This window comes from Leucoraja erinacea, chromosome 25 (assembly GCF_028641065.1).
Source record: "Leucoraja erinacea ecotype New England chromosome 25, Leri_hhj_1, whole genome shotgun sequence".
Lineage (NCBI taxonomy): Eukaryota > Metazoa > Chordata > Chondrichthyes > Rajiformes > Rajidae > Leucoraja > Leucoraja erinaceus.
In genome coordinates, this window is record NC_073401.1 from 25,378,602 (window position 1) to 25,404,915 (window position 26,314).

The 26,314-nt window shown below is 46.2% G+C and overlaps 1 protein-coding gene across 2 annotated transcripts in view; it reads left to right on the forward strand.

Annotated features, from left to right (window-relative positions):
- The window catches only part of LOC129709139 (hepatocyte nuclear factor 1-alpha-like), a 99,109-nt gene that overhangs the window by 52,986 nt on the left and 19,809 nt on the right, over positions 1–26,314 (forward strand). Inside the window, exons 6-8 of one of the 2 annotated variants that reach the window (XM_055655273.1) lie at positions 11,020–11,221; positions 12,599–12,791; positions 25,162–25,300. In XM_055655273.1, coding sequence (XP_055511248.1) covers positions 11,020–11,221; positions 12,599–12,791; positions 25,162–25,300 — 534 coding nt within the window. Of the gene's footprint in view, positions 1–11,019; positions 11,222–12,598; positions 14,300–25,161; positions 25,301–26,314 lie in introns of those variants that run through there. The other variant, XM_055655272.1, reaches the window with a different exon arrangement.

Sequence of the window (26,314 nt, forward strand, 5' to 3'; positions counted from 1 at the left end):
TTCTCTCCATACCCCCTGATCCCTTTAGCCACAAGGGCCACATCTAACTCCCTCTTAAATATAGCCAATGAACTGTGGCCTCAACCACCTTCTGTGGCAGAGAATTCCAGAGATTCACCGCTCTCTGTGTGAAAAATGTTTTCCTCATAGGGCAGGTTCAGAGGGATATGGGCCAAACGCAGACAAGTGGGACTAGTGTAGATGGGGCATGTTGGTCGGTGTGGGTATGTTGGCCTGTTTGCATGCTGTATGACTGTATGACTCCGTACCCTTCAGGCATTTTCTTATCTGTATCCAGGTGTTGCACTGAGATTATTCTTTTGTGTGAAATTTTATCAAAATCTTTTGAAAGTCTTTGTGCACCTGGTTTATTATTTCACCTTGGTTGAGGTTGGTCAGGCAAAATCTCCCCTCGACAAGCTGTTTTAACTACTTCTTATTAGCAAACAATCTTCAATTTTATTCTTGGCAATTAACTGCATTATTTTAAGAATGGGCGCTTCTGTTTTAGTGCTCCAGTGTTTCTCTGGTCTCCCACCTAGCCTGATAGTGTTGTATAAAACATACTGGTCTGTGTTGCTGTCCAGAAACTCCATGAGAATTGTTATTGTGTAGGAATGCTGGTTTAAAGCAGCAAAGATAGACACAAAAAGCTGGGGTAACTCAGTGGGTCAGACAGCATCTCTGGAGAAAAGGAATAGGTGATGTTTTGGGCCGGCCTGAAGAAGGGTCTCGACCCGAAACATCTCCAGAGATGCTGCCAGACCCGCTGAGTTACTCCGGCTTTTTGTGTCAATCTTGAGAATTGTTATTAATTGATATAGCCAATGAGCTGGCCTCAACTACCTTCTGTGGCAAAGAATTCCAGAGATTCACCACTGTGTGTGAAAAATGTTTTTCTCATCTCGGTCCTAAAGGATTTCCCCTTTATCCTTAAACTGTGACCCCTTGTCCTGGACTTCCCCAAATCTTCCTGCATCTAGCCTTAAGAACCCTTAAGAATTTTGTAAATTTCTATAAGATCCCCCCTCAATCTTCTAAATTCTAGTGAGTACAAGCCGAGTCTATCCAGTCTTTCTTCATATGAAGGTCCTAACATCCCAGGAATCTGGTGAACCTTCTCTGTACTCCCTCTCCTGGAGTGGAATTTTCTACATCCATCGAACACTTTCATAATTGGGTTACCGTTAAATCTTCTATTTACTCAGCTGAAGAACTCCAGGCTATTTGTTCTTTGTTCTTGTTCCTAGTCCTTTTACCAGTGCCACAATCTATCCTCTTTATATTGTGGAGAACAGACTCTGTGCACAATCCCCTAAGAGTTCTTGATCAAATGGTCTATAGAAATTTAATGTGAATTTAAAGCTTTTCAATTCTAACCCCCTGGACAGATCAAAGCCGGGCCTCTGGCGCGGCAAGCGCTCTAAGGCAGCAACTCTACCCCTACGCCACCGTGCAGCTCAAGGTGTAGATACATGTTGGGGTCTGTGGAACAGTTCTGTGGATGGGGAAACGTAATGAGGGGCATCTTGAGCAAAGTGAAGTAGGGTTTAAACCTGTTCAAATACACGATGCTCTGATATTTCTCCAGAGCAAAGGATTTACAGATCCACCCCAACCTCCGCAATAGACAACTTACATAAATATTAGGGAATAAAATATTCTGTTGCTATTGAAATTAGAAATTGATCCTTTTATGAAGTCAACGCTGCCAGCAGCATGGTAACTATTAAATATGGGCGCTATGGTGGCACAGATGTGGAGTTGCTGCCTTACAGCGCCAGGGACCTGAGTTCGATCCTGACTACGGATGCTGTCTGTATGGAGTTTGTACGTTCTCCCCGTGTGGGTTTTCTCCGAGAACTTTAGTTTCCTCCCACAATCCAAAGGCGTACAGATTTGTCGGTTACTCCAGGTTTTGTCTCTCGTGCAGTTTAGAGGTACGGACTCTGTGGGCCGAGGGCCTGTTTCGGTAATCATAAACCACAATTCTCGTACTTTCAACCCAAAACGTCACCTATTCCTTTTCTCCTGACCCTCTGAGTCTGACCCGCTGAGTTACTCCAGGTTTTGGTTTAGTTTAGAGATACAGCGCGGTAATCATAATCACAATCGTACTTTATTAGCCAAGTACGTTTTGCAACATGCGAGGAATATGATTTGCCATGCAGTCATGCCAGTAAAAAGCAACAAAACACACAAAATACATTTTAACATAAACATCCACCACAGTGACTCCTCCACATTCCTCACTGTGATGGAAGGTGAAAAATAAGTTCAATCTCTTCCCTTCTTTGTTCTCCCGCGGTCGGGGGCCTCGAGCTTCCTAACAGGCCCTTCGGCCCACCGAGTCCGCACTGACCAGCGATGCCGCACGTTTACACTACCCTACACACACTAAGGACAATTTTACATTTATGCCAAGCCACTGGCTGGAGTGGACTCGGTGGGCCGAAGGGCCTGTTTCCGCACTGTATCTCTAAACTAAAAAAAACTAAATATAATCGTGCAGTCACCCAGTGTTGGCCAGGAAACCTGGTCAGGAAGTGCAGTTGCATAAGTTCCTGCAGGGAACAAGGATCAAATATTTGTTAACATAAATTTCTTTAACCTTTCGAGATGCAGCACAGAAACAGGCCCGTCAGCCCACCCAGTCCACGCCGACCAGCGATAGATAAACTAATACTATCCTACACACTAGGGACAATTTACAATTTTACAGAAGCCAATTAACCTACAAACTCGCATTTCTTTGGAGTGTGGGAGGAAACCGGAGCACCTGGAGAAAACCACCGTGGTCACAGGGAGAACATACAAACTCCGTACAGACATCACCCGTAGTCAAGATCGAACCCGGATCTCTGGTGCTGTAAAGCAGCAACTCGACTGCTGCTCCATCGTGTGCCCGAACGGATAAAGGAAAATTCAGCAGGATTTATTCATCTGGTTTCAATAAATGAAGTAGTTCAAAGTCGTAAAACATTCCAGCCAAATCTTAGGAATGTTATCGTCAGGGAGCGGGGGCCCAGATGATTGGCAACAGGAATGTGATTTCATCTTGTTTGCGATTTCTGAGAGGCCCGTAGCGTGAAATAATGAGAGGTGCTGAATATCAAGGGGCTTGAGTATCCGACATTCACACCCTCCTGCTTGGAACTTCGTGGTACGGCAGCTTTGGTGAAGATAGGTGGCTTAAAGACAGAAATAAAAGGGTGGAGAGAATCGAAGATGCAAGACACTGTGAATGGTATAAAGAAGGGTTTCGGCCCGAAACGTCGCCTATTTCCTTCGCTCCATAGATGCTGCTGCACCCGCTGAGTTACTCCAGCATTTTTGTGTACCATTGTGAATGGTATAATGAGAACAAGGCTCGTATAAGAGACTCGGGAGAGGAGGTGGCTTGGTCTGCTTTCAAGAATGGAAAGAGTTGCTGCCTTACAGCGCCAGAGACCTGAGTTTGAGTCCTGACTACGGGTGCTGTCTATAAGGAGTTTGAGCGTTCTTCCTGTGACCGTTCTCCGGGTGCTCCGGTTTCCTCCCACACTTCAAGACGTGCAGGTTTGTAGGTTAATTGGCTTCAGTAAGGATTGTAAATGTTCCCGTGAGTATGATAGTGCTAATGTACGGGGACATCTGGTCGACATGGACTCTGTGGGCCGAAGGGCCTGTTTCCATACTGTATCTCTAAACTAAACTTAATCTCACAGTCTGTCTAACTGAACATTGATGTAGATAATCAGAGTGACAAAATGCAAACTGATGGAGGAACTCAAAGAGGATCAGGGAGTGGGGACCCAGATGATTGGCAACAGGAATGTGATTTCATTCATGAGATACAGTGCAGAAACAGGCCCACCGCCCACCGAGGAACAAGTTTACAATTTTTATTGAAGCCAATTAACCTACAAACCTGCACGTCTTTGGAGAGTGGGAGGAAACCGGAGCACCCGGAGAAAACCCACGCGGTCACAGGGAGAACATTCAAACTCGATACAGGCGACACCTATTGTCAGGATTGAACCCGGGTATCTGGCGCTGTAAGGCAGTAACTCTACCGCAGCGCCACCGTGCCAGGCATGCCGCCCGACCTTTTACATGGACCACATGGCTCAGCACCTCATGCACCAGGTCTGGCTTAGATGTGATGAATGGCCGCTGAGGTGAGCAATGGGAAGGAAGCTTGGGCCAGTAAAGGTACGTGGAACGGGGGCCTCCAGGGATGGCGGAGGAGATAAAGTTGTTGCAGCTTGCTTCAAAATAAAGGTTTTCTTTAAACCAAGCAACCGTGTCCTCCTCACAGATGTTTGCAAAGCAGATTTACGCCCGTGGATGCCAACAAAAAATTGATTTGGGTGGGAAGGTATTTATTTAGTTCATAGGCTGAACAGAAACATAATGCAAACGGCATTCTATGCTGTAAACAAACCTTATCTTCTCCAAATGTATTCAGACGAGAGTGCAGAGTTGTCAAGGAGATGACTGTTGACTGCGTGGTTGTGGCAGATGAGATACATCAATCATCAGTTGCAAAGCTGCTGCATTGGTGTGGGGTTGGGGAGAAGAAAATGTGATCTTTTTCCCTCAGTTGCGTTTAGTTTATTATTGTCACATGTAGTGAGGTACAGTGAACATCCTTTATGTGGCATGCTAGCCAGTCAGTGGAAAGGCCGTATATAATCACAATCAAGCTGTCCACAGTGTAATATATAGGGGTTTAGTGCAAGATAAAGTTCCAGTAAAGTCCGATTAAAGATAGTCCAAAGGTCTCCAACCAATGGGGTAGATGGTAGATGGGAGGTCAGGACCGCTCTCTGGATGGTTCAGTTGCCTAATAACAGCTGGGAAGAATCCGTCCCTAAATCTGGAGGTGAGCGTTTACACACTTCTGCACCTCTTGCCTGATGGGAGAGGGGGAAGAGGGGGTGGCCGGGGTGCGATTCATCCTTGATTATGCTGCTGGCCTTGCCGAGGCAACGTGAGGTGTAAATGGAGTCAATGGAAGGGAGGTTGGTTTGTGTGATGGTCTGGGCTGCGTCCACAACTCTCCGCAGTTTCTTACTGTCGTGGATGGAGCTGTTCCCAAACCGTGTGCATGATGCATCTGGATAAAAAAACTTTCTACAGATTTCTGGTTCGTGGCAAGATGGCGCTGACTGCAGAAGACAGAGAGTGCAGGCAAAAGAAAAAAAATAAGAAAAAAAAAATATATATATATATACATATATATTTTCTACAGTGCATCTGTAGGTGTTGGTGAGGGTTGCTGGGGACTTGCCGAACTTGCAGAAGATTGAGGACTGGAGTATCCAAAGGAAGTGTTTTGAAAGCACTCTTTAATATTCTTATATTAATTAACCATGAGGGCATCGTCAATTGCTTTTACACTTCATAAAACAAATCTCTTGCAATAAATATCTATTAGGCTAAGTAAAAAGCATGTTGGTTTATGACTATTTCAATTAGACTTTGTGACAACTCAGTTAATTGAAGTTTGCTTGCTCCTCACCATTCTACCCAAGCCGGCAGAGTTCAGATCTCTGTATCGCAACAACCAACCCATTACACCAATTTAGTTCCACAATTTGAAGTCATATCCCTTAACCTCTCTCTCTGTCCTGTTCCCCCCTATCCCGGTGCACAGCCATTTCTCCCAATATCCCGCCCTTCTTTCCCCACCTCCCCCACTCTGACCCCTTTCATCTATGTCCCTCCTTCTCTTTCCACTTCCATTCCTCAGACAATTGAACCGTCCTCTCACCAGTTTGAGTGCGGTCCTGACCTCCCATCTACCTGTTTGGAGACCTATGAACTCTCTTTAATCGGACTTTATTATTTTTTTAGTTTAGTTTAGTTTAGAGATACAGCGCGGAAACAGGCCCTTCAGCACAATTGGATCCGCGCCGACCAGCGATCCCCGCACATTAACACTATCCTACACACACTAGGGACAATTTTTACATTTACCAAGCCAATTTACCTACATACCTGTACGTCTTTGGAGTGTCAAGTCAAGTCAAGTTTTATTTGAGTGTGGGAGGAAACCGAAGATCTCAGAGAAAACCCACGCAGGTCAGAGTGGGGGAGGTGGTGAAAGAAGGGTGGGATAGTACAAACTCCGTATAGGCAGCACCCGTAGTCGGGATCGAACCCGGGTCTCCAGCGCTGCAAGTCAGCAACCCTACCGTTGCGCCACCGTGCCACTCTTTATCATGGACTTTATTGGACATTATATATATTGGACGTTATCATGCACTTAATGTTGTTCCCTTTATCCTTTGTCTGTGCCCTGTGGACGCTTTGATTGTAATCGTGTATAGTCCTTTTAACTGGATAGCACGCAAACAGCACGTTTCACTGTACCTCGGTACACATGACAATCATAAACTAAACTTGTTTATGTAAAGATTAGTAAAGGTGTCGGGGGTCATGGGGCGAAGGCAGGAGAATGGCGTTGAGAGGGATAGACCAGCCGTGATTGAGCGGCAGAGTAGACCTGATGGGCCGAATGGCCTAATTCTGCTCCTCCTTCTTCTTATCTTCTTCTTATGGAGTCCACGCACACGATAAGTTGTTCTGCCAGAGCTGAACACACTTCTCGGCATCTGCATACACTGGGGTGTGTCTTGTTGCTTCTTGTTGCTTCTTGTGCCTGGTGGTGGAGCGATTGGTGGAAACAGGGCCGCGACGTGAGCGCTCTTTCCTTGACCCCATTCTGCTCCGAGAACTTGCGAACTTACGAAACTAAACTAACCTGCGACGCGTTCACTCAATTTAAGAAGAACTTTATCGTGGAAAATTCCGTTAAACCGTGAATCTCAGCGTTCAGAAACTCACTCAAAACACACTCATCATTGGGAACCAAAGGTACATATCTAGGTTTCCAGCACCTGTAGAGGAACCTCATTTGAAACGTTGTTTTTTTTTTTCTTGGAACAAACTATAAATAATCCCACCGGCTTTCTGTCCAACAATAGCCCAGTAATTCATGCTTCAAATATTGATATTTTCTTCCTTTAAAAAATACACTGGGCTGTGCCTCGTGGTTCCCTGTGGCAAATCATTGCACGACCCAACAACATTTGCTAATAAAGACATCATTCATAACTGCGCTGCTCATTCTCCTAATGGCAATCCTAATGATGGATGCAATCATCTTTCTTTTTTCACCCCATCCAAACAATTCATGATTAAAAACATTATTAAATATTTTGATAAAATATGGGCTCCATTCATTAATTATCTGACGGGATAGATTGGCCCGGCACGAAAACCCAACTGAAACTTGAACTCAGGATTAGATGAAAATTCATACTTTATAATCTACGAACCTATCTCCAATGACGTATTATAAGTAATCCATTCCACCTTTTGTTTTTTTTTTGATATTTGTAACTCTTTTTTCTCTCTTTCTCTCTTTTTCTATATTTAAAAAAAACACTAGAAGCAGTAGTAATCGACAATTGAAAATTTTAATAATGTATGACTGATGTATATGAAAAGTTTTTTTACTATAATATGTAACTATACTTTATAATATGTCTACTTCTAATAAAAATATTAAAAAAAAACAAAAAAAAACATTATTAAATAAAACTCGAAATGATTAAATTCCTTCTCCAGCTGAAATAGTTCTTGTACCTTTAAGTAACCGCTGTGTGGTTGCCGCGATTTTAACATCCTTTCCCTGTTGCGGCATTTCAAACTACGACGCACTTCTTGGAGTGTCTAACTTGCACCAAGTTAGACACAAAGAACTGCAGATGACCAAAGACGGCACAAAGTGATGATTACAATCACGCCGCCCACAGCCCAAGCCGGATACAGGATGAAGGGAATAACGTTTAGTGCAAGATAAAGTGCAATATAATCTGATTAAAGGCAGTCCAAGGGTCTCCAATGAGGTAGATGGTCGGTCAGGGGTGCTCTCTAGTTGTTGGTGGTATGGTTCAGTTGCCTGACTGACAGCTGGGACGAAACTGTCCCTGCATCTGGAGGTGTGCGTATTCACACCTGTACCTCTTGCCTGATGGAAGAGGGGTGAAGAGGAAGGGTCCAGAGTGAGACGCGTCCTTGATTATTCTGTCCATCAGTACTACTACAGTATGCTATCAAGCATTAGTTAAACAGTGGGCTTTAGTAGTTGCTAATAGAACGTAGAACAGTACAGCACAGGAACCGGTCCTTCAGCTCACAATGTCTGTGCTGTAACATGGTGCCATGTTAAACTAATCTCCTCTGCCTCAATCCCTCCACTTCCTGCAAATCCATGTGCCTATCTAAAAGCATCATTAGTGCCACTATCGTATCTGCCTCCACCACCACCCCTGGTAGCACATTGCAGGCACTCACCACTCTCTGTGTAAAACAAACTTGCCTTACATATCTCCTTTAAACTCTGCCCCTCGGTCTGAAGAAGGGTCAGGACCTGAAACACCACCCATTCCTTCTATCCAGAGATGCTGCCTGTCCCGCTGAGTTACTCCAGCATTTTGTGTCTACCCTCGCACCTTAATGCTATGTCCTCTATTCTTCCGCATTTCTACCTTAGGGGGAAGGTTCTGCCTGAATACCCCATCTATGCCTCTCATCATTTTATATACTCCTATCAGGACTCCCCTCCGCCTCCGACGTTCCAGAGAAAACAATCCAGGTTTGTCCAACCTCTCCTTAGAGAACCTCTCCTGGATGGCTGGTGCTCCGTTTGGCCAAAGTGAAATCTTCCAGTACGTTCCTGGCTGTATCTACAGAGACATTTTACCACACATCTTTTAGATTAGTTTTGTTTAGTTTAGAGATAACGCATAGACACAGGCCCTTCGGCCCACTGAGACTGCGCTGACCAGCGATCACCCTTACACTAGTTCTATCCTACATGCTGGGGACAATTTACAGAAGCCAATTTACCTACAAACCTGTACGTCTTTGGCAGGAAACTGGAGCCCCCGGGGAAAACCCACGCAGGTCACGGGGCGAAAGTACAAATTCCTACAGACAGCATCTGTAGTCAGGTCTCTGGCGCTGTGAGGCAGCAACTCTACCACTGTGCCACTGAGCTGCCCTATGTGCATGTTATATGCAGATAGACAAGTGATGGATGTCTGTGTGAATTGAGTTGGTTGTGTGTCTTGTAAATTAGTTTCTTCTTGTTGTATGGCTGCAGAAGCCAAAGTTCCTAACGGAAAAATAAAGTTCATTGATTTGTGTTGTTCTTGTGCTGTACTGTTCTACGTTCTATCTCAGTTTAAAGACCCATTGTCAGCATTGGGAAACAAAGAAAACATTTGTTTTGTTGCTGTTTTCAATTTGTTAAGTGTCCTCATCATTGCTGCTATATACTCATGTAGCCTACAACTCTGTCATGGGAGCTTCTTGGAGGACTAGTGGGATACATTTTAATCACAGTGCATGAGGTTGCTATAATGTGAGGCGATGATACCATGTCAAAGCTAAGAGAAGAACAAAGTCTACTGGGATTACATTGTATGTCATGTTAACACCCATGGATTTGAAAGTCATTTGCAATGAAAATGCTTCCAGACTTGTCAATGTCCTCAGCGAGTGAAGACAGTGAATAGTTTCTCACTCATCACGGTGACAGATGCGCCTGATGTACATTGATTTCTGAGTTGTAACTATTCACTTGTCCGCATGGCTGAATGAGTGCGGTGAAGAGCTGAATTGTTTTAGTTCAGGTTTTTAAGAGACACTGCATGGAAGCAGGCCCTTCGGCCCACCATGTCTAGTGATGCTTGTACTGAACTGTATAGGGAAATGAATTTCATTGCACCTCGGCACACGTGACAAATAAGGTGCCAGACCATCGACCACCCGTCCACACTGGGTCCAAGTTTATCCCAATTTCGTATCCTACGGGCGATTTATAGAGGCCAATTCACGAACAAACCTGCACGTCTTTGGGACGCGAGAGGAAACCGGAGCACGCGGCAAAAACCCATGAGGTCACAGGGAGAACATGCAAACTCCAAACAGGCAGCATCTAAGGGCAGGATCAAGCCCGGGTCTCTGTCACTGTGAGGCAGCAGCTCTCCCAGTTGTGCCATTGCGGCATTCTGATCGTTTACAAGCAGTTTCTCTGAGATGCGTCTCTCAGTCTCCAAGAGTTTGAAAAATGTGTTATTATCGATCTCTGCTGGTCTTAGCTTTGACAAGGATGAACAAGTGGAGGTTATCAAAGTCTTTATTGCTTGATACACAACAACGATAGCTTTCTTTATCACTGCCTCCAAGATACTGTGTATCCTCAGATCCATACAGAGCCTTAAGAGGAAATAAATAGAGCATTTGCTGTAAAGGGAAAAGTACATTAACACAACATTACTACAGACAATGAATATCTGATATTATTACAAAATATAACAATCATTTCCCCACCAGTCTCCGCACTCTATCTGATAAGGATATTGTTATTAGTTGTTAAAATTCCTGTATTCTTTGGTGAATTCTCTTTAATAAAACAGGTGTCAGAACTCAACTATCCTGGGCAATACCACTATCTGATTCCAGACGTACAGCAGTTGTTTCCAAACTGCGCTTGTGTAAATCCTACCACTAGAGTAGCTTTAATTAAATTAAATTTAACCCAATAGCTGAATAATGTCAATGGTGTGGCACGGTGGCGCAGCACCAGAGACCCACGTTCGATCCTGACTACGGGTGCTGTCTGTACGGAGTTTTTACGTTCTCCCTGTTTTCTCCGGGTGCTCCGGTTTCTGCCCACACTGTAAAGACGTGCAGATTTGTAGGTTAATTATCTTCTGCAAAATTGTAAAAAATGTCCCTAGTGTGTAGGATGGTGCTAGTGTACGGGGATCGCGGGTTGGCACGGACTCTGTGGGCCGAAGGGCCTATTTCCTCACTCTATCTCTAAAGGCTAAAATCAAAGTAGGGATATCATTCAGCTTTTTGAGAATCGAGGTGGAACTTGGGCTAGGACCCAGGGAAGACCCTGACTTTGCCCTGGGAAGTTCCCTACTCCAAAATGCTCTTCTTCCTCCACAGATCGCGACGTCGGGTGGAACGCTCCCTCCTGTCAGCACGCTGACCGCCCTGCATGGGCTGCATCACAACCCGCACACTGTGGCCCAACAGACCCAGAACCTCATCATGGCTTCCTTACCAAGTGTCATGGCCATTGCACCCAGCGACTCAACCTGCCTCTCACCAGCACTGGCTAACGGAGGGGCTTCGGCACTGGTCATTGGTAAGTCGGCGGGCAGTTGCTGCAGTAGATGGGATACTTGCCGTAACCAAGTCATGGAGGGGGGGCCAACCAAATAGGAACAAAGACTTCAGGCCTCCAAGTCCATCACTGATCATTAAGCACCTATTTTTACACTAATCCTCCATTAAGCCAATTTTTTTCTCAACACATTTTCATCAACTCCCACTCACCTAGTCTTCTTTTCGTGTTCATCTTGTTACAAATGTTGGCCTCGCTGTCATCGTCCGTCCTGAAAAGGCCGCAAGCTTCCGGGGACAATCAGTGGAAGCCGTCATTTGTCGCAATAGATGATGGTGGTAGCAGAATTAGCTCGGGATACTTCCAGTTTCCAGCCCCCGCGACGTGGATGATTCTGCTATGGGGCCACTCACCTACTGACTAAAAGGCATCAACGCTGGTAAATTTGTGGTAACAAATTAACGTCCCCATCAGTGGCGGCACGGTGGCTCAGCGGTAGAGTCGCTGCCTCACAGCGCCAGAGGCCCGGGTTCGATCCTGACTACGGTTGCTGTCTGTTCGGAGCTTGTACATTCTCCCTGTGACTTGTGTGGGTGTTGTATGAGTGCTCCAGTTTCCCCTGATATAACAGAGACCTGCAGAATTGTAGGTTAATTGGCTTCTGTAAATTGTCCCTCGTAAGCAGGTGTTTGCTGGTTGGCACGGGCTCGGTGGGCCGAAGGACCTTGGTCTATGCTGTACCCGTAAACTAAACTAAACCTGCATGCTTTCTGGATGAAACCCAGTCATAGGGAGAAGGTGGGTGAACTGCACACATAGAGCGCCAGAGGTCAGGATTGAACTGTGTTTCTGCAGCTGTGTGCCGTTCACAACGTTGGCACAAGGATGACGCGGATATCAGTAGATGGATAAATGCCTAAAATGATTCACATTTGTTCAGGATCATGCATATCTCTTCTAAGCTTAGTTTAGTTTAGAGACACAGTGTGGAAACAGGCCCTTCGTCCCACCGAGTCCATGCCGACCAACCCATTCACACTAGTTCTATGTTATTCCAGTTTCGCATCCTACACACTAGGATAAGAAACTGTTTAAGAAAGATTTAGGTACATGGATAGGAGAGGTTTGGAGGGATATGGGCTAAATGCAGGCAGGCGGGACTAGTGTAGCTGGGACATCTTGGCTGGTGTGAGTCAGTCGGGCTGAAGGGCCTGTTTCCACGCTGCATCACTCTATGACTCCATGACAAGGGGCAATTCAGAGGCCAATTAACCTACAAACCTTTGCCTACAACATGTGTTATATTAGAGCTTGTTACTGCGGCCCTTGGTTCCACATCTGTGGATCGCGTCAGTTTGAAGGGTTGACTAACTCAGGTTCCTTTCATTGTGTTTTCAGGTCTCGCCACGACTCAGGCCCAGAATGTTCCGGTTATTAACAGCGTGGGCAGCAGCCTGACAACCCTTCAGCCCCTCCAGATTCCCCAGCAACTGCATGCCCACCACCAGCAGCCTCTCATGCACCAGGTGCAAGGACACATGGCCCAGAGCTCATTCATGGCTACAATGGCGCAACTGCAAAACCCCACACGGTGAGAATCTTTTGTTTAATCTCATCCGGTTCAGTTTAGTCTATGGTCACCTGTACCGAGGTACCGTGAAAAGCTTTTTCTAGTCCGCGGAAAGACAACACATGAATACAACGGAGCCATTTACAGTGTATTGTACACGATAAGGGGATAACGTTTAGTGCAAGGTAAAGCCAGCAAAGTCTGACGTTCAAAAACAGTCCACAAGACCGTAAGACATTGGAGTAGAATTAGGCCATTTGGCCCTTCGAGTAACGACATTGTATTCAAGGGCCAGTAGAGCTATGGAGGTATGAAGAGACGTCTTGAAAACAGCTAGTTGCTCACATACGTTACCCAAGATCTGGTTAGTGCAAGGCCCAAGCTAGACGCAACAAATGGGTGACATGGTGGCGCAATGGTAGAGTTGCTGCCTACATCATACTTTGAAAGGTGTCCATTCACATCAACTCCAATTTTGCAGGATTAATGGAAGCAGGAGAAATGCAGTGAGTGGGTCAACATATGATGAGCGTTTGACGCACTGGGCCTGTACTCGCTGGAGTTTAAAAGGGTGACGGGAGATCTCATTGAAACTTACCGAATAGTGAAAGGCCTGGATGCAGTAGATGTGGAGAGGATGTTTCCACTAGTGGGAGAGTCTAGGACCAGAGGCCATAGCCTCAGAATAAAAGGACGTACCTTTAGAAAGGAGATGAAGAGGAATTTCTTTAGTCAGAGGGTGGTGAATCTATGGAATTCATTGCCTCTGACGGCTGTGGAGACCAAGTTATTGGATGTCTTTAAGGCGCAGATTCACAGATTCTGGATTAGCACGCGTGTCGGGTTATGGGGAGAAAGCACGAGAATGGGGTTGAGAGGGAAAGATAGATCAGCCATGATTGAATGACGAATTAGACTTGATGGGCCGAATGACATAATTCTGATCCTGGAACTCGTGAACTGATAAACAATTCCTCCCTTCCCACACACAGAGGATTGCTTTCCTTTGATATCCTCGAATCACCAACAGCTACCGTGAAGTGATTTTTCTCTGTAGTAAAGGTACCTGCAGCAAAGATCTTCTCAAGCAACTAATGGGGTCATTAGACCTAATGAATGACTGCAAACTCACAGAAATTGTCAATTAAATGCTGCCTCATGGGCTTTTGTTTTAAAGTGCTCAGTATTCCTAACATTAGTAAACATTGCAAGTGCATGAAAACTTAATAGCATCACTTGGAGTACTGAAGGCACATATTTGTTGCTGCCCGACCATTGGACTAGATTCTTCTGTCAAGGGGCGGCACGGTGGTGCAGCGGTAGAGTTGCTACCTTACAGCGCCAGAGACCCAGGTTCGATCCTGACGACGGGTGCTGTCTGTACTGAGTTTGCACGTTCTCCCCGTGACCTGTGTGGGTTTTCTTCGGGTGCTCCGGTTTCCGCCTGCACTCCAAAGAGTTTTGTAGGTTAATTGGCTTTGGTAAAATTGTAAGTTGTCCCTGGGGTATGTAGGATAGTGTAGGTGTGCGGGGATAGCTGGTTGGAGGGCGTGTATCCCCACTGTATCTCTAAACTAAACTAAACTAAAACTAAATTCAATCGCGTCTACATTGGAACTAGACTTCTGGAAGACAGCATTTTACATGGGCTGAAGCAGAGGCCCAGTTGTATGCTGATGTCTCTAATTCTAGAAACCCCTGGATTCCCACTCTCCCCTCCCCCACCCTAGTATCCGACTAGGATACTCCCCTCCCCCACCCTAGTCATCCGACTAGTTCCACTGTTCACATCCTTGTATCCCTTGGCTATCACTTCTTCCCAGGCCAACAACGTGCCATTGTGGGCTCCACCCTTTCTTGGTCATCTGTTGCCGGCCCTGCTTTGTTCTCTGGCCTTTACTTACGTCCAGTTCCCTCACCTCTACTTTCGGTCTGAAGAAAGGTCCCGACCCGAAACGTCACCCATCCTTTTTCTCCAGAGATGTTGCCTGACCCGCTGAGTTAATCCAGCCCGTTGTGTCTATCTTAGACCAGTAGAGAAGTCCAGAATGTATTCGCATTTCCCAGCTGAATATGTTTATCAATTACGATAACTATTATTTTAGATAACTTTAGATAACACAAATAGATAGAACAGTAGGTAACTGAAGAAGGATCTCGATCCGAAACGTCATCCATTCCTTCTCTCCAGAGATGCTGCCTGTCCTGCTGAGTTACTCCAGCATTTTGTGTCCTCCTTTGGTTTAAACCAGCACCTGCAGTTCCTTCCTGCACAGTAAAAAAAAAGCATATCAAATGCTTGCTTTCACAGTATAAGAATCAGGAAGTCATGATGCAGCCGTATCGGACGTTGGTTAGATTGCATTTGGAGTATTGTGTGTAGTTCTGGTTGCCCTTTTACAGGAAGGATGTGGAGGCTTTGCAAAGGGTGCAGAGGAAATTTACCGGAATATTGCCGGGATTAGGGGGGTATTAGCTAGAGGGAGAGGTTGGAATGCCAGAGGTTGCAGGGGGACCCGATAACAGTGCAGTAAACCCTCGTTATAATGGATCGGGGGGGGGGAGGGTAATGGTGTCTGTTATTGCCGATTGTCCCCTCCGACCAAATAAGGTATTATTGTATGTAGTTGAAACACAGAACTGCAGATGATGATTAATACACAAAAGGACACAAAATGCTGGAGTAACTCAGTGGGCGGGGTAGCATCTCTGGAGAACATGGATAGGTGACATCAGTGCCCTTTTTCAAGGTGATTCAGTCAGCTGTGTTACCCCAGCACTTTGTGTCGTTTCATCTTAAAACTAGGCGCCGATGCCGTGCTCTGCACCAGCGACCCCTCCTTCACCGGCTGACGTGGCTGTTATCAGACTACTACATGGATTTCCCATAAATTAAGGGAGTCGGCGCGATCTCCCAACCTACCCCTTTGAATTTCTTTGAACCTGCACTTTCTGCATTCGGCTGTAACACAATATTCTGCACTTACATATTTTTCTCTTTGCACTACCTGTTGTACTTATGCGTAGGTACACAAAAATGCTGGAGAAACTCAGCGGGTGCAGCAGCATCTATGGAGCGAAGGAAATAGGCAACGTTTCGGGCCGAAACCCTTCTTCAGCTTGACTGTACTCACGTAGATACTCACGCGGGGCCTCGATTGAACACACGAGGGGCCTGTTTCCGCATCCTATGACTCTACTGCATCTTAGAGTTGGCAATTTAAGGGGAGTTTGAGGAAGGGAGGTCAGGGTGGATAAAAATCCCTCCCTAGTGTGGGCGCCTGGTACATTTTATGACCCGGACTCAAAATGAAATCAGTTGAACTTGAATACTGACATAGTGCTTACCTTTATCCATAAAATCCATCCAGATCCAGATTTATAGCAGCACAATGTTCTTCTTAAATCAAAACAGCAGGTCCTTCAGACTGAGTCTAAATCATCTGTGTTCATCTCAGCCACGCTCGCCAATGATACATTGCCTTCTTGTAGACATTAAATCTTCCAATAAGACAGTCATTATTTGATAGAAATCTCATTTATTCAGATCAGGACCCCAGTTGGCGGTATTAAACAATTGGCCTACACGGAATTGCAGCAAACAAGCTGTTTGGATTAAATCCTTTTTAGCTTGTTTATAACTGTCCTTTTAACCTTGAGCCAGCCCTGACGTTCACTGTAGCCTCTCAATGATTACTACAATCAATCCAAGGAGATGTAGAAACAGCTGATGCAGCAGATTTGGGTTACGGCAGATTTATTTTTGAAATGTTATTTAATTATTTGGTCCACTCCAATTGCCGTTTGTTTCATCACTATTTTATTGAAAGATTCCCCACGTACAGCTGTTGTTCCCTTGTGATGGAATTGAGTTTAGCCGAGTTGATAAACTAAACGAAACTAAACTTTTAAAAAAAGGTCAAAAATGTCACGGTTTCATGGCTGCCACCCATCCTGGCCCACGGTTCTCTCCCCCCCTCCCTCCTCCAACTTTTAATCCAGTTGCAGAGACTTAGCCCGAAACGTCGACCATCAACCTTCCTCCACAGGTGGCGTCTGACCAGCTGAATTCCCCCAGCAGTTTCTCCTTTTTGCTCCTGAATCCTTGCTCCATGGATCTGCTCCATGCCTCTATAATCTATTTGCTTTGTTGTTACCATATCCTAGCTAACAACGATCTATTCTACACTTTCCTTGATCTCCATCCCCTTTGTCTCATTTTCACACCCTACACTTCCTTTACTGTATCTCCCCCTCCCGGACTCTCAGTCTGAAGAAGGGTCTCGACCGAAACATCACCCATTCCTTCTATACAAAGATGCTGCCTGTCCTGCTGAGTTATTCCAGCATTTGGTGTCTATCCCTCCCCATATCCGTGCTCTCCCTGGATCTACACGCCACATTCCCAACACCACGTTCCGAAGTTCGGAGTACCTCTTCCAAACCGAGTGCACAGCGTTTCATAGAAATGCTTATTCATTAGTGAGGGTGTCGGGGTTATGGGGACAAAGCAGGAGAATGGGGTCGAGAGGGAAAGATAGATCAGGTATGACTGAACGGAGGAGTGGACTTGATGGGCCAAATGGTCTAATTCTGCTACGAGAACTCATGAACATTCATGGCAAAGGATTGTTAAATTGTTGACAACGTGACATAAACAAGCACTACAAGCCCTGCCCGTAAAAGAGCAGCCAAATACGAATTTCCTGCCCATTCCCAGCTGGCATCATGCCCGTGTTCTGCTAAAGAGGAAGGAATCTTTGGGAGTTGCCACAGTTACTTCCCCAATCCCGAGCATTATTTACATTGGAAGGGCCATGAGTTGCAGCTACATGGTGTTTTTCTTGAAGTGGCTTACAAACAGCAGGCAATTGTCATAGAATCACAGCGAGATATACCACACAGCCTTCAACCTACCGGGTCCCCATCAATGTGCAGCGGCACAGGGGCGCTGCGGTAGAGTTGCCGCCTCATTCAACCAGAGACTCAGGTTCAATCCAGACCTCGGGTACTGTGGGTGTGGAGTTTGCAAGTTCTCCCTGTGACCTTCTTCAAAGCGGGGAGACTAAGCGTAGGTTGGGCGATCGTTTCGCCGAACACCTCCGCTCAGTCCGCAATAACCAACCTGACCTCCCGGTGGCTCAGCACTTCAACTCCCCCTCCCATTCCCAATCCGACCTCTCTGTCCTGGGTCTCCTCCATTGCCAGAGTGAGCAACAGCGGAAATTGGAGGAACAGCACCTCATATTCCGCCTGGGGGCCTTGCGTCCGGATGGCATTAACATTGAATTCTCCCAATTTTGCTAGCCCTTGCTGTCTCCTCCCCTTCCTTAACCCTCTAGCTGTCTCCTCCCATCCCCCCGCCCTCGGCCTCCTCCTCCTCGCCTTTTCCTTCCTTCTCCCCCCCCACCCCCCATCAGTCTGAAGAAGGGTTTCGGCCCGAAACGTCGCCTATTTCCTTCGCTCCATAGATGCTGCTGCACCCGCTGAGTTTCTCCAGCAATTTTGTGTACCTCCCTGTGACCTTGTTGGTTTACTCCGGGTGCTCTGGTTTCCTCCCACACTCCTTGCCACTGTGCTGCCCCCCTGTGGGCTGTACTAAATTCAACCACAAAACATAGCTGCGGCTTCCCACAAGTACAAACACAAACAACACAAATGTTCATAAGATCATAAGTTGCAGAAGCAGAATTAGGCCATTCGGCCCATCAAGTCCACTCTGCCATCCAATCGTGGCTGATCTATCTTTCCCTCCCAACCCCATTCTCCCCATTACCCCGGACACCCTTACTAATGGATAGCACTCATAGAGTCAAAGAGTGATACAGTGTAGAAACAGGCCCTTCGGCCCAACTTGCCCACACCGCCAACAATGTCCCAGCTGCACAAGTCCTACTTGCCTGCGCTTGGTCCATATCCCTCCAAACCTGTCCTGTCCATGTACCTATCTAACAGTTTCTTAAATGATGGGATAGTCCCAGCCTGAACCACCTCCTCTGGCAGCTTGTTCCATGCATCACCATCCTTTGTGTGAAAAAGTTACCCCTCAGATTCTTATTAAATCTTTTCCCCTTCACCTTGAACCTATGTCCTCTGGTCCTCGATTCCCCTACCCTGGGCAAAAGACTGTGCATCTACCCGATCTATCCTCTCATGATTTTGTGTACCTCTATAAGATCCCCCCTCATCTTCCTGCGCTCCATGGAATACAGACCCAGCCTACTCAACATCTCCCTTTAGCTCACACCCTCTAGTCCTGGCAACATCCTTGAAAATCTTTTCTGAACCCTTTCAAGTATGACAATCTATTTCCTATAACATGGTGCCCAGAACTGAACACACTATTCTAAATGCGGTCTCACCAATGTCTTACACAACTGCACCATGACCTCCCAACTTCTATACTCAATGACTCAATGACTGATGAAGGCCAAAGTGCCAAAAGCCTTTTTGACCACCTTAAGGACCTTCGAGGAACCATGCACCTGAACTCCTAGATCCCTCTGCTCTACAACATTCCCCAGAGGCCTACCATTTACTGTGTAGGTCCTGCCCTTGTTTGACTCAACATAAGCTTTTCACTGTACCTCAGTACACGTGACAATAAACTAAACTAAACTGAACTCACCCACTGACAGACAAGCTGCAACAAATTAAACACACACCTTTCAGAGCCTTGACAAAGGCCTTCAAAGTGAAAGATTGTTGTTTTTCATCCAAGATATACAGTCTGATAAATTTAACATTTAATCTGCGGATCTGAACAAGAAACTTAGATAAACATTGCAAAGAGGAAAATAACAGTTATAATCTGATAAGTTGTGTTCTCACATGCTAAAGATCATCTCACATCAGAGTGTTCAAGAAGGAACTGCAGATGCTGGAAAATCGAAGGTAGACAAAAATCAGTCTGAAGAAGGGTTGTGGCCCGAAACGTTGCCTATTTCCTTCGCTCCATAGATGCTGCCGCACCCGCTGAGTTTCTCCAGCATTTATGTTTCTCTCACATTAGAGGATGTTGCTAGGACTCGAGGGTTAACACAGAACCAGTGTAGGGGTGATTGGAGGTTGCTGTTGTCTCGGTGGGCAGAAGGGCCTGTGTCATAAATTCAAGCTCATATGCTATAGCAGGCGAATTAGGACATTCTGCCCATCAAGTCTACTCCGCCACTCAATCATGGTTGATCTATCTTTCTCTCCCAACCCCATTCTCCTGCCTTCTCCCCATAACAATAGACAATAGGTGCAGCAGTAGGCCATTTGGTCCTTCTAGCCAGCACCGCCATTCAATGTGATCATGGCTGATCATCCCCAATCAGTACCCCGTTCCTGCCTTCCCCCCATATCCCCTGACTCCGCTATTTTTAAGCCCTATCTAGCTCTCTCTTGAAAGCGTCCAGAGAACCTGCCTCCACCGCACTCTGAGGCAGAGAATTCCACAGACTCACCACTCTCAGTGAGAAAAAGTGTTTCCTCGTCTCCGTTCTAAATGGCTTACTCCTTATTCTTAAACTGTAACCCCTGTAACCACTGTTGTGTAAGAGGTAACCCCTGACACCTTTATTAAACAAGCATTTGTCAATCTGTGCCTTAAAAATACCCAATGACAGCCTTCTGTGGCAATGAATTCCACAGATTCACCACCCTCTGACTGAAGAAATTCCTCCTCGTCTTTTTAAATGTACGTCCTTTTATTCTGAGGCTATGTCCTCTGGTCCTAGACTCTCTCACTAGTGGAAACATCCTCTCCACATCCATTCTATCCAGGCCTTTCACAATTCAGTGAGTTTCAATGAGGTCCTCCCCTCATCATTCTTAACTCCAGCGAGTACAGGCCCAGTGTCATCAAACGCTCATCATAAGTTAACCCAATCATTCTCGTAAACCTCCTCTGGACCCTCTCCAACGCCAACACATCCTTCCTCAGATACGGGGCCCAAAACTGCTCACAGTACTTCAAATGTGGTCAGCCCAATGTCTGATAAAGCTTCAGCAATACATCCCTGAACATTATATTACATTCCCATGCTGTATCTCTAAACAAGGCGGCGCAGCGGTAGAGTTACTGCTTTACAGCGCTTACAACACCAGAGACCCGGGTTCGATCCTGATCACGGGTGTTGCCTGTGCGGAGCGTGCACGTCCTCCCCGTGACCTGCGCGGGTTTTCTCCGAGATCTTCGGTTTCCTCCCACTCTCCAAAGACGTACGTGTTTTGCAGGTTAATTGGCTTGGTATAAAAGTAAGATGTAAAATTGCCCCAAGTGTGTGTCTGGTAGCGTTAGTGTGTTTGGGGGATGGCTGGTCGGTGCGGACTCGGTGGGCCGAAGGGCCTTTTTCCGCGCTGTATGTCTAAACTAAACTAAACTAAACTCTCCAGCCCAATTAAATGGGAATGGTCACAATGATCTGCAACTTTGGATTAAATATTGTTTTAAAGATTTTACCTTTAATGCTTAATCCTGTTCACCACATCGTTTTTTTGTAATAATCCGGGAAAGAGGTGGAGGTTTTCTCCCTGAACGTTTGATTTGGAGTCCGTGCACACACACCGCACTTTACCAGCAGATTAATGGGCCACATTCCCCCATTTCTTACTGCTAATCAATTCATCGCTCATCTAAATGGGACAGATTAACAGTTCATTATTCATTCAATATATAAGAGTTCAGGGAGTAGAGGAAGCCCACAGGAAACAGGCTCCAAAGTTGTGGAAATCCACCCACTGCCCACAGGAAGCGGCACCATGCGTTGACTGAAATAGTCTCTTTACTTTAGACTTGCGACTTTGGAGATACAGCGCAGAAACAGGCCCTTCGGCCCACTAAGTCCGTACACTAACACTATCCTACACACTGGGGACAATTTAACAATTTTATCAAAGCCAATTAACCTACAAATCTGCACGATTTGGAGTGTGGGAGGAAACCGGAGCACCCGGGGAAAACCCACGGGGTCACGGGGAGAACTTGATGCAGACAGCACCCGTAGTCAGGATCGAACCCTGGACCCTGGTGCTGTGAGGCAGCAACTCTACCGCTGTGCCACCCTAATCTCTGATATCGAGCATTGGACTGTCTGCTCATCAGAACACTGTGGGGCGGTGCAGCTGGTAGAGCTGCTGCCTCACAGCGCCAGAGACCTAGGTTCGATCCTGACCTAAGGTACTGTCTGTGTGGAGTTTGCACGATCTGCCTGTGGGTTTCTTCCGGGTACTCAGAGGCTCAGGCAGCATCTCTGGAGAACATGGACTGGCGACGTTTTGGGTCGGGACCCTCCTTCAGACTGATTGTAGTAGGGAGGAGGGAGGGAGGGTGAAAACTGGAAGAGAGTGGGAAGGAGAACAAAGTCCAGCAAGTGAGAGGTGGTTAGTTTAGTTTAGTTTAGTTTATTATTGTCGTTTGTACCAAGTTAGTGTTTTAAACATTTTGCTGCGTGCTATCCAGTCAGTGAAAAGACTATAGAGGGGAGAGATGGAAGAAAGCCAGGCGTGAGATGGGGCAGGACAAAGCGTGGTAGGTAACAGGGTGAACACAAGTGAGGGGGGGTTTTGATGAGAAAATAGTGGACAAATATCGGGCAGCCACGTTGGCGCAGCGGTAGAGTTGATGCCTTACAGCGCTTGCAGCGCCAGAGACCCGGGTTCGATCCCGACTACAGGTGCTTATCTGTACAGAGTTTGTACGTTCTCCCCGTGACCTGCGTGGGTTTTCTTCGAGACCTTCGGCTTCCTCCCACACTCCAAAGACGTACAGGTTTGTAGGATAATTGGCTTGGTGTATGTGTAATCCCTAGTTCGTATATAGGATAGTGTTAGTGAGCGGGGATCGCTGGTTGGTGCGGACTCGGTGCCCGAAGGGCCTGTTTCCGCTCTGTATCTTTAAACCAAACTAAACTAAATGGATTGTCAGACAAGATTGGAAACAAACAGTGTATTGGGGTGTAAAGAGCATGAAGCAGAGTTAATGTTTAATATCGAATTCCCTTCTTTCTAGTTGTGATGAAAGTCTTTGACCAGAATTATGAACTCATGTTTCTCAGATGCTGCCTGACACACAATGTTTCCAGTGTTTCCTGTTTTATTTCAGAATTCCAGCATCTGCAGATTTTTAGATTTTGGGATAATAATGCAAATAATTGACTTTTCATTGGGAACTGGGCGCAAACTGGAAAGGCTGGTTATCTGAAATGGTTGAATGCAATGGTGAATCCTGAGCACTACAAAGTCCCAAGTTGGCAAATGAGGTCCTGATCCTTCAGCTTATGCTGAGCTTCTTTCGAATAGTGTCAGGGAGCAAAGACAGAGGGGTCAGACTACGAACGGAGTCGGTTGGCAAATTAGAGTATCAGACAAGTTTAGTTTAGTTCAGATGAGAGATACAGAACGGAAACAGGCCCTTCAGCCCATCATGTCCGCACTGACCAGCGATCCCTGTATACTAGCACTGTGCTCGGGTCAATTTACAATTTTTACCAAAGCCAATTAACCCACAAAATCTGTGTACTGTAGTGGCCAGGACCAGGTCAGAAAAAGGCTAGACGCCAGGCAGGTTCAAATGCCATTTAATGAAGGCATGACTGACTCTCAGATCACTCCCCGAGCAGTAACCGGAAACCCAAGGGCAGTCCCCCGTCCCTGTCCCTTAAGTGCCGAGGGCGATGGTATCCAGGGACCGCCACAGTACGTCTTTGGAGTGTGGGAGGAATCCGGAGAAAACCAACAAGGTCATGGGGAGAACGTATAAACTGAGTACAGACAGCACCCGTAGTCATAGGTATGTTACAAAACCTACCTGAATCGTCATTGGGAATCTGCCCTCAGCCATGGCCGCGATTTTGGCGCTGTTTGGAGGGGGCGGGTTTAAAACGCGATTTTTACTAGGCTGTACTAATCGCACATGTTCAGCCTAGTAAATCATTAACGAAAAATCGCTGCAAGACCCGGTCGCAAAAGGTATTATTAGTTTTATAGGCCTCGATAATATAGTTCTAATAGTTTTAAAATTACTGTTTCATTCCGCAACCTCTCGCAGCCCCAGGGTTTTATAGAGCAAACAATTAAAGGTATGTACCTTATTTTTACATTAAATGGGGCATATATATATAACCCTATATATCAAGTTATCTATAGCGAGTAGCTCATTTTGGGCTTTTTATATCCCGCAGTATTTTTCTCGGCATTTGAGGGCACTAATCCAGCGCTATGTCAACGTTCTAAACCAGCGCGTTCCACATGAACCCACTAGAAAGCCGATTTAAATGGGCATTTATTTACAGCAATTGAACACTAAATTCCTTCCATTTGGCCTATAAATTAATGTAAATTAGATATAAAAATCATGTTATTTTGTGAATAATCTTTGGACACTTAGGCTATTTAAAAATGTTAATCTTTCCTTAAGAAATGGGCTTTTGATTATCCAAGATCACTGCTTTTTTGTAATGTCCATTGAAAATCAATAGGGAACAAGATGCTAATTTCCGAGTATGAAAATGGTCATAACTTTTTTAATACTTGAGATATGAAAGTGAATTTGGTGTCAAATTAAACTTATTGTTATGCTTTATCTGATGGGATAAATTGCAGACTTGATTTTTTAAATCTCAAAATTTTGTAACATTGCTAGTAGTCAGGATCGAACTCGGGACTCTGATGCTGTAATGGGCCTGTCCCATTTAAGCGACCTTTTAGGTAACTACAGGAGACTATGCGGCCGCCACATGGTCGTCGGGGTGTCGCCTGTATGGTCGTGAGTAGTCTCTTCAGTCGCCCAAAGAGTCGTAGAGTCTTTCTGGTTGCCGAAAATGTTTCAACATGTTGAAAATTTTTCCCCGACAGTGGCGACCTTGGGTTTGACGCCAAATGAACGTAGCTTGACGTAGTTGCGGACTTGGTTGTCGCCAGGTTAATGTAGGCAGTCGCCAGGATGTCGCCGGTTGTCGGCAGGTGACGTCGGTTGTCGGCAGGTGACGTCGGTTGATGCCGGCGCTGACGTCGGTGAATTTCAATGTCATATCCGCCCGCAGTTGTCAAAGGGAATGGCCTAAGTGTGACAGGCCCATTAGTCCAATCGCCGGTTTTTCGGTGACCTGCTACGACTAGAACAGTCACCGGCAGTTGCCGAAAAATTTGCCTAAGTGGGACAGGCCCATAAGGCTGGGCCACCGTGCCGTCCCAAACAACTGGAACTTGTTTTATCTTTATTAGATAGTTTAATCATCAACAAATCTTTTTCGAAGAAAGTGAAGGCAAGCAGATACTTGTGAAGCCATTTCTCCTGAAGCAGGGCTATTCTGGAGAATTGGCAACACTTGTGGAACACCTGGTAGATTGCACACGTAAGGAAAAAAACTCACCTCTGGGGCACATTTGGCATGGGACTGACTAAAAGGATTCTTTTTCTTTATGCAGCTGTTTACAGTCACAAGCCAGAACTGTCGCAGTACCACACCAGCCTCTTCCCACAGACCATGGTCTTTACGGACGCCAGCAATCTCAGCAGCCTGACCGGTCTTCCCATGGCAAAGCAGGTAACCAGCGAGTCAATTCACCCTTCCGCCAGCTCGCATTGCTACAATGGGTCCTGTCTGTGTGGAGTTTGCACGTTCTCCCTATGACTGCTTGTATTTCCTCCGCGTGCTGCAGTTTCTTCCCATATCCCAAAAGATATTAGGTTTCGCCTAATTTACCCTCTGTAGATTGTCCCAATTGGGCGGGGGGGGGGGGGGGGGGGGGTTTTAAACGGGACATCTCAGAGCGTTGTGAACAGATTATCCATGGTCGGCATGGGTTAGTTGGACTGGGCGGCATGTTTCCACGCAGCATGTCCAAAAACAAAACTCCCAAAACTGCCAATGATGGAGATCTCAAATAAAAGCAGAAACTGGAAGCAAGAAAAAACAGAGTTAGTGTTTCAGCCCAAAACCCTTCATCAGAAGATGCTGGAAAAATGCAGCAATAATACTTCATTGTCACATGTAGCCAGGTACAGTGGATTGCTTGTTGCCACATACAGCCCAGTAACATCGTTCTGCAGACCTCGCCGAGGCGGTGAACAAGAGTCACCGCGCTCCTGGCACCGACAAAGTTACGTGAAGTTCAACTTACGGTCTTATCTTCTGCGCGCAGCGGTGAGCCAGCCTGTCGCCGCACCTGGCATCAGGCAGCCGCCGTCCCGGTTCCCCCATTTTGTTCTCGGGCGGCCCCTCCCGCCAGGTCCCACTGTACCTGCCCCCCCCCGCCAGGTCCCACTGTACCTGCCCCCCCCCGCCAGGTCCCACTACTGTCCCTGCGCCCCCTCGCCCCCACCGGGACCCCCTACATTCTCGCTGGCCCTCCTCGCCTTCGACGGTTTCTTCCCGGCTGTTATCGGGCAACTGAACAATCCTCTCATCAGCTAGAGTGTGGCCCTGACCTCCCTACTTCAATGGGGTCCTGTGAACTAGATTTAATCGGACTTTATCCTGCACTAAATGTTGTGCCTTTTATCCTTTATCTGCACACTGTGGGCGACTTGATTGTATTCATGTAATGCCTTGTATTTG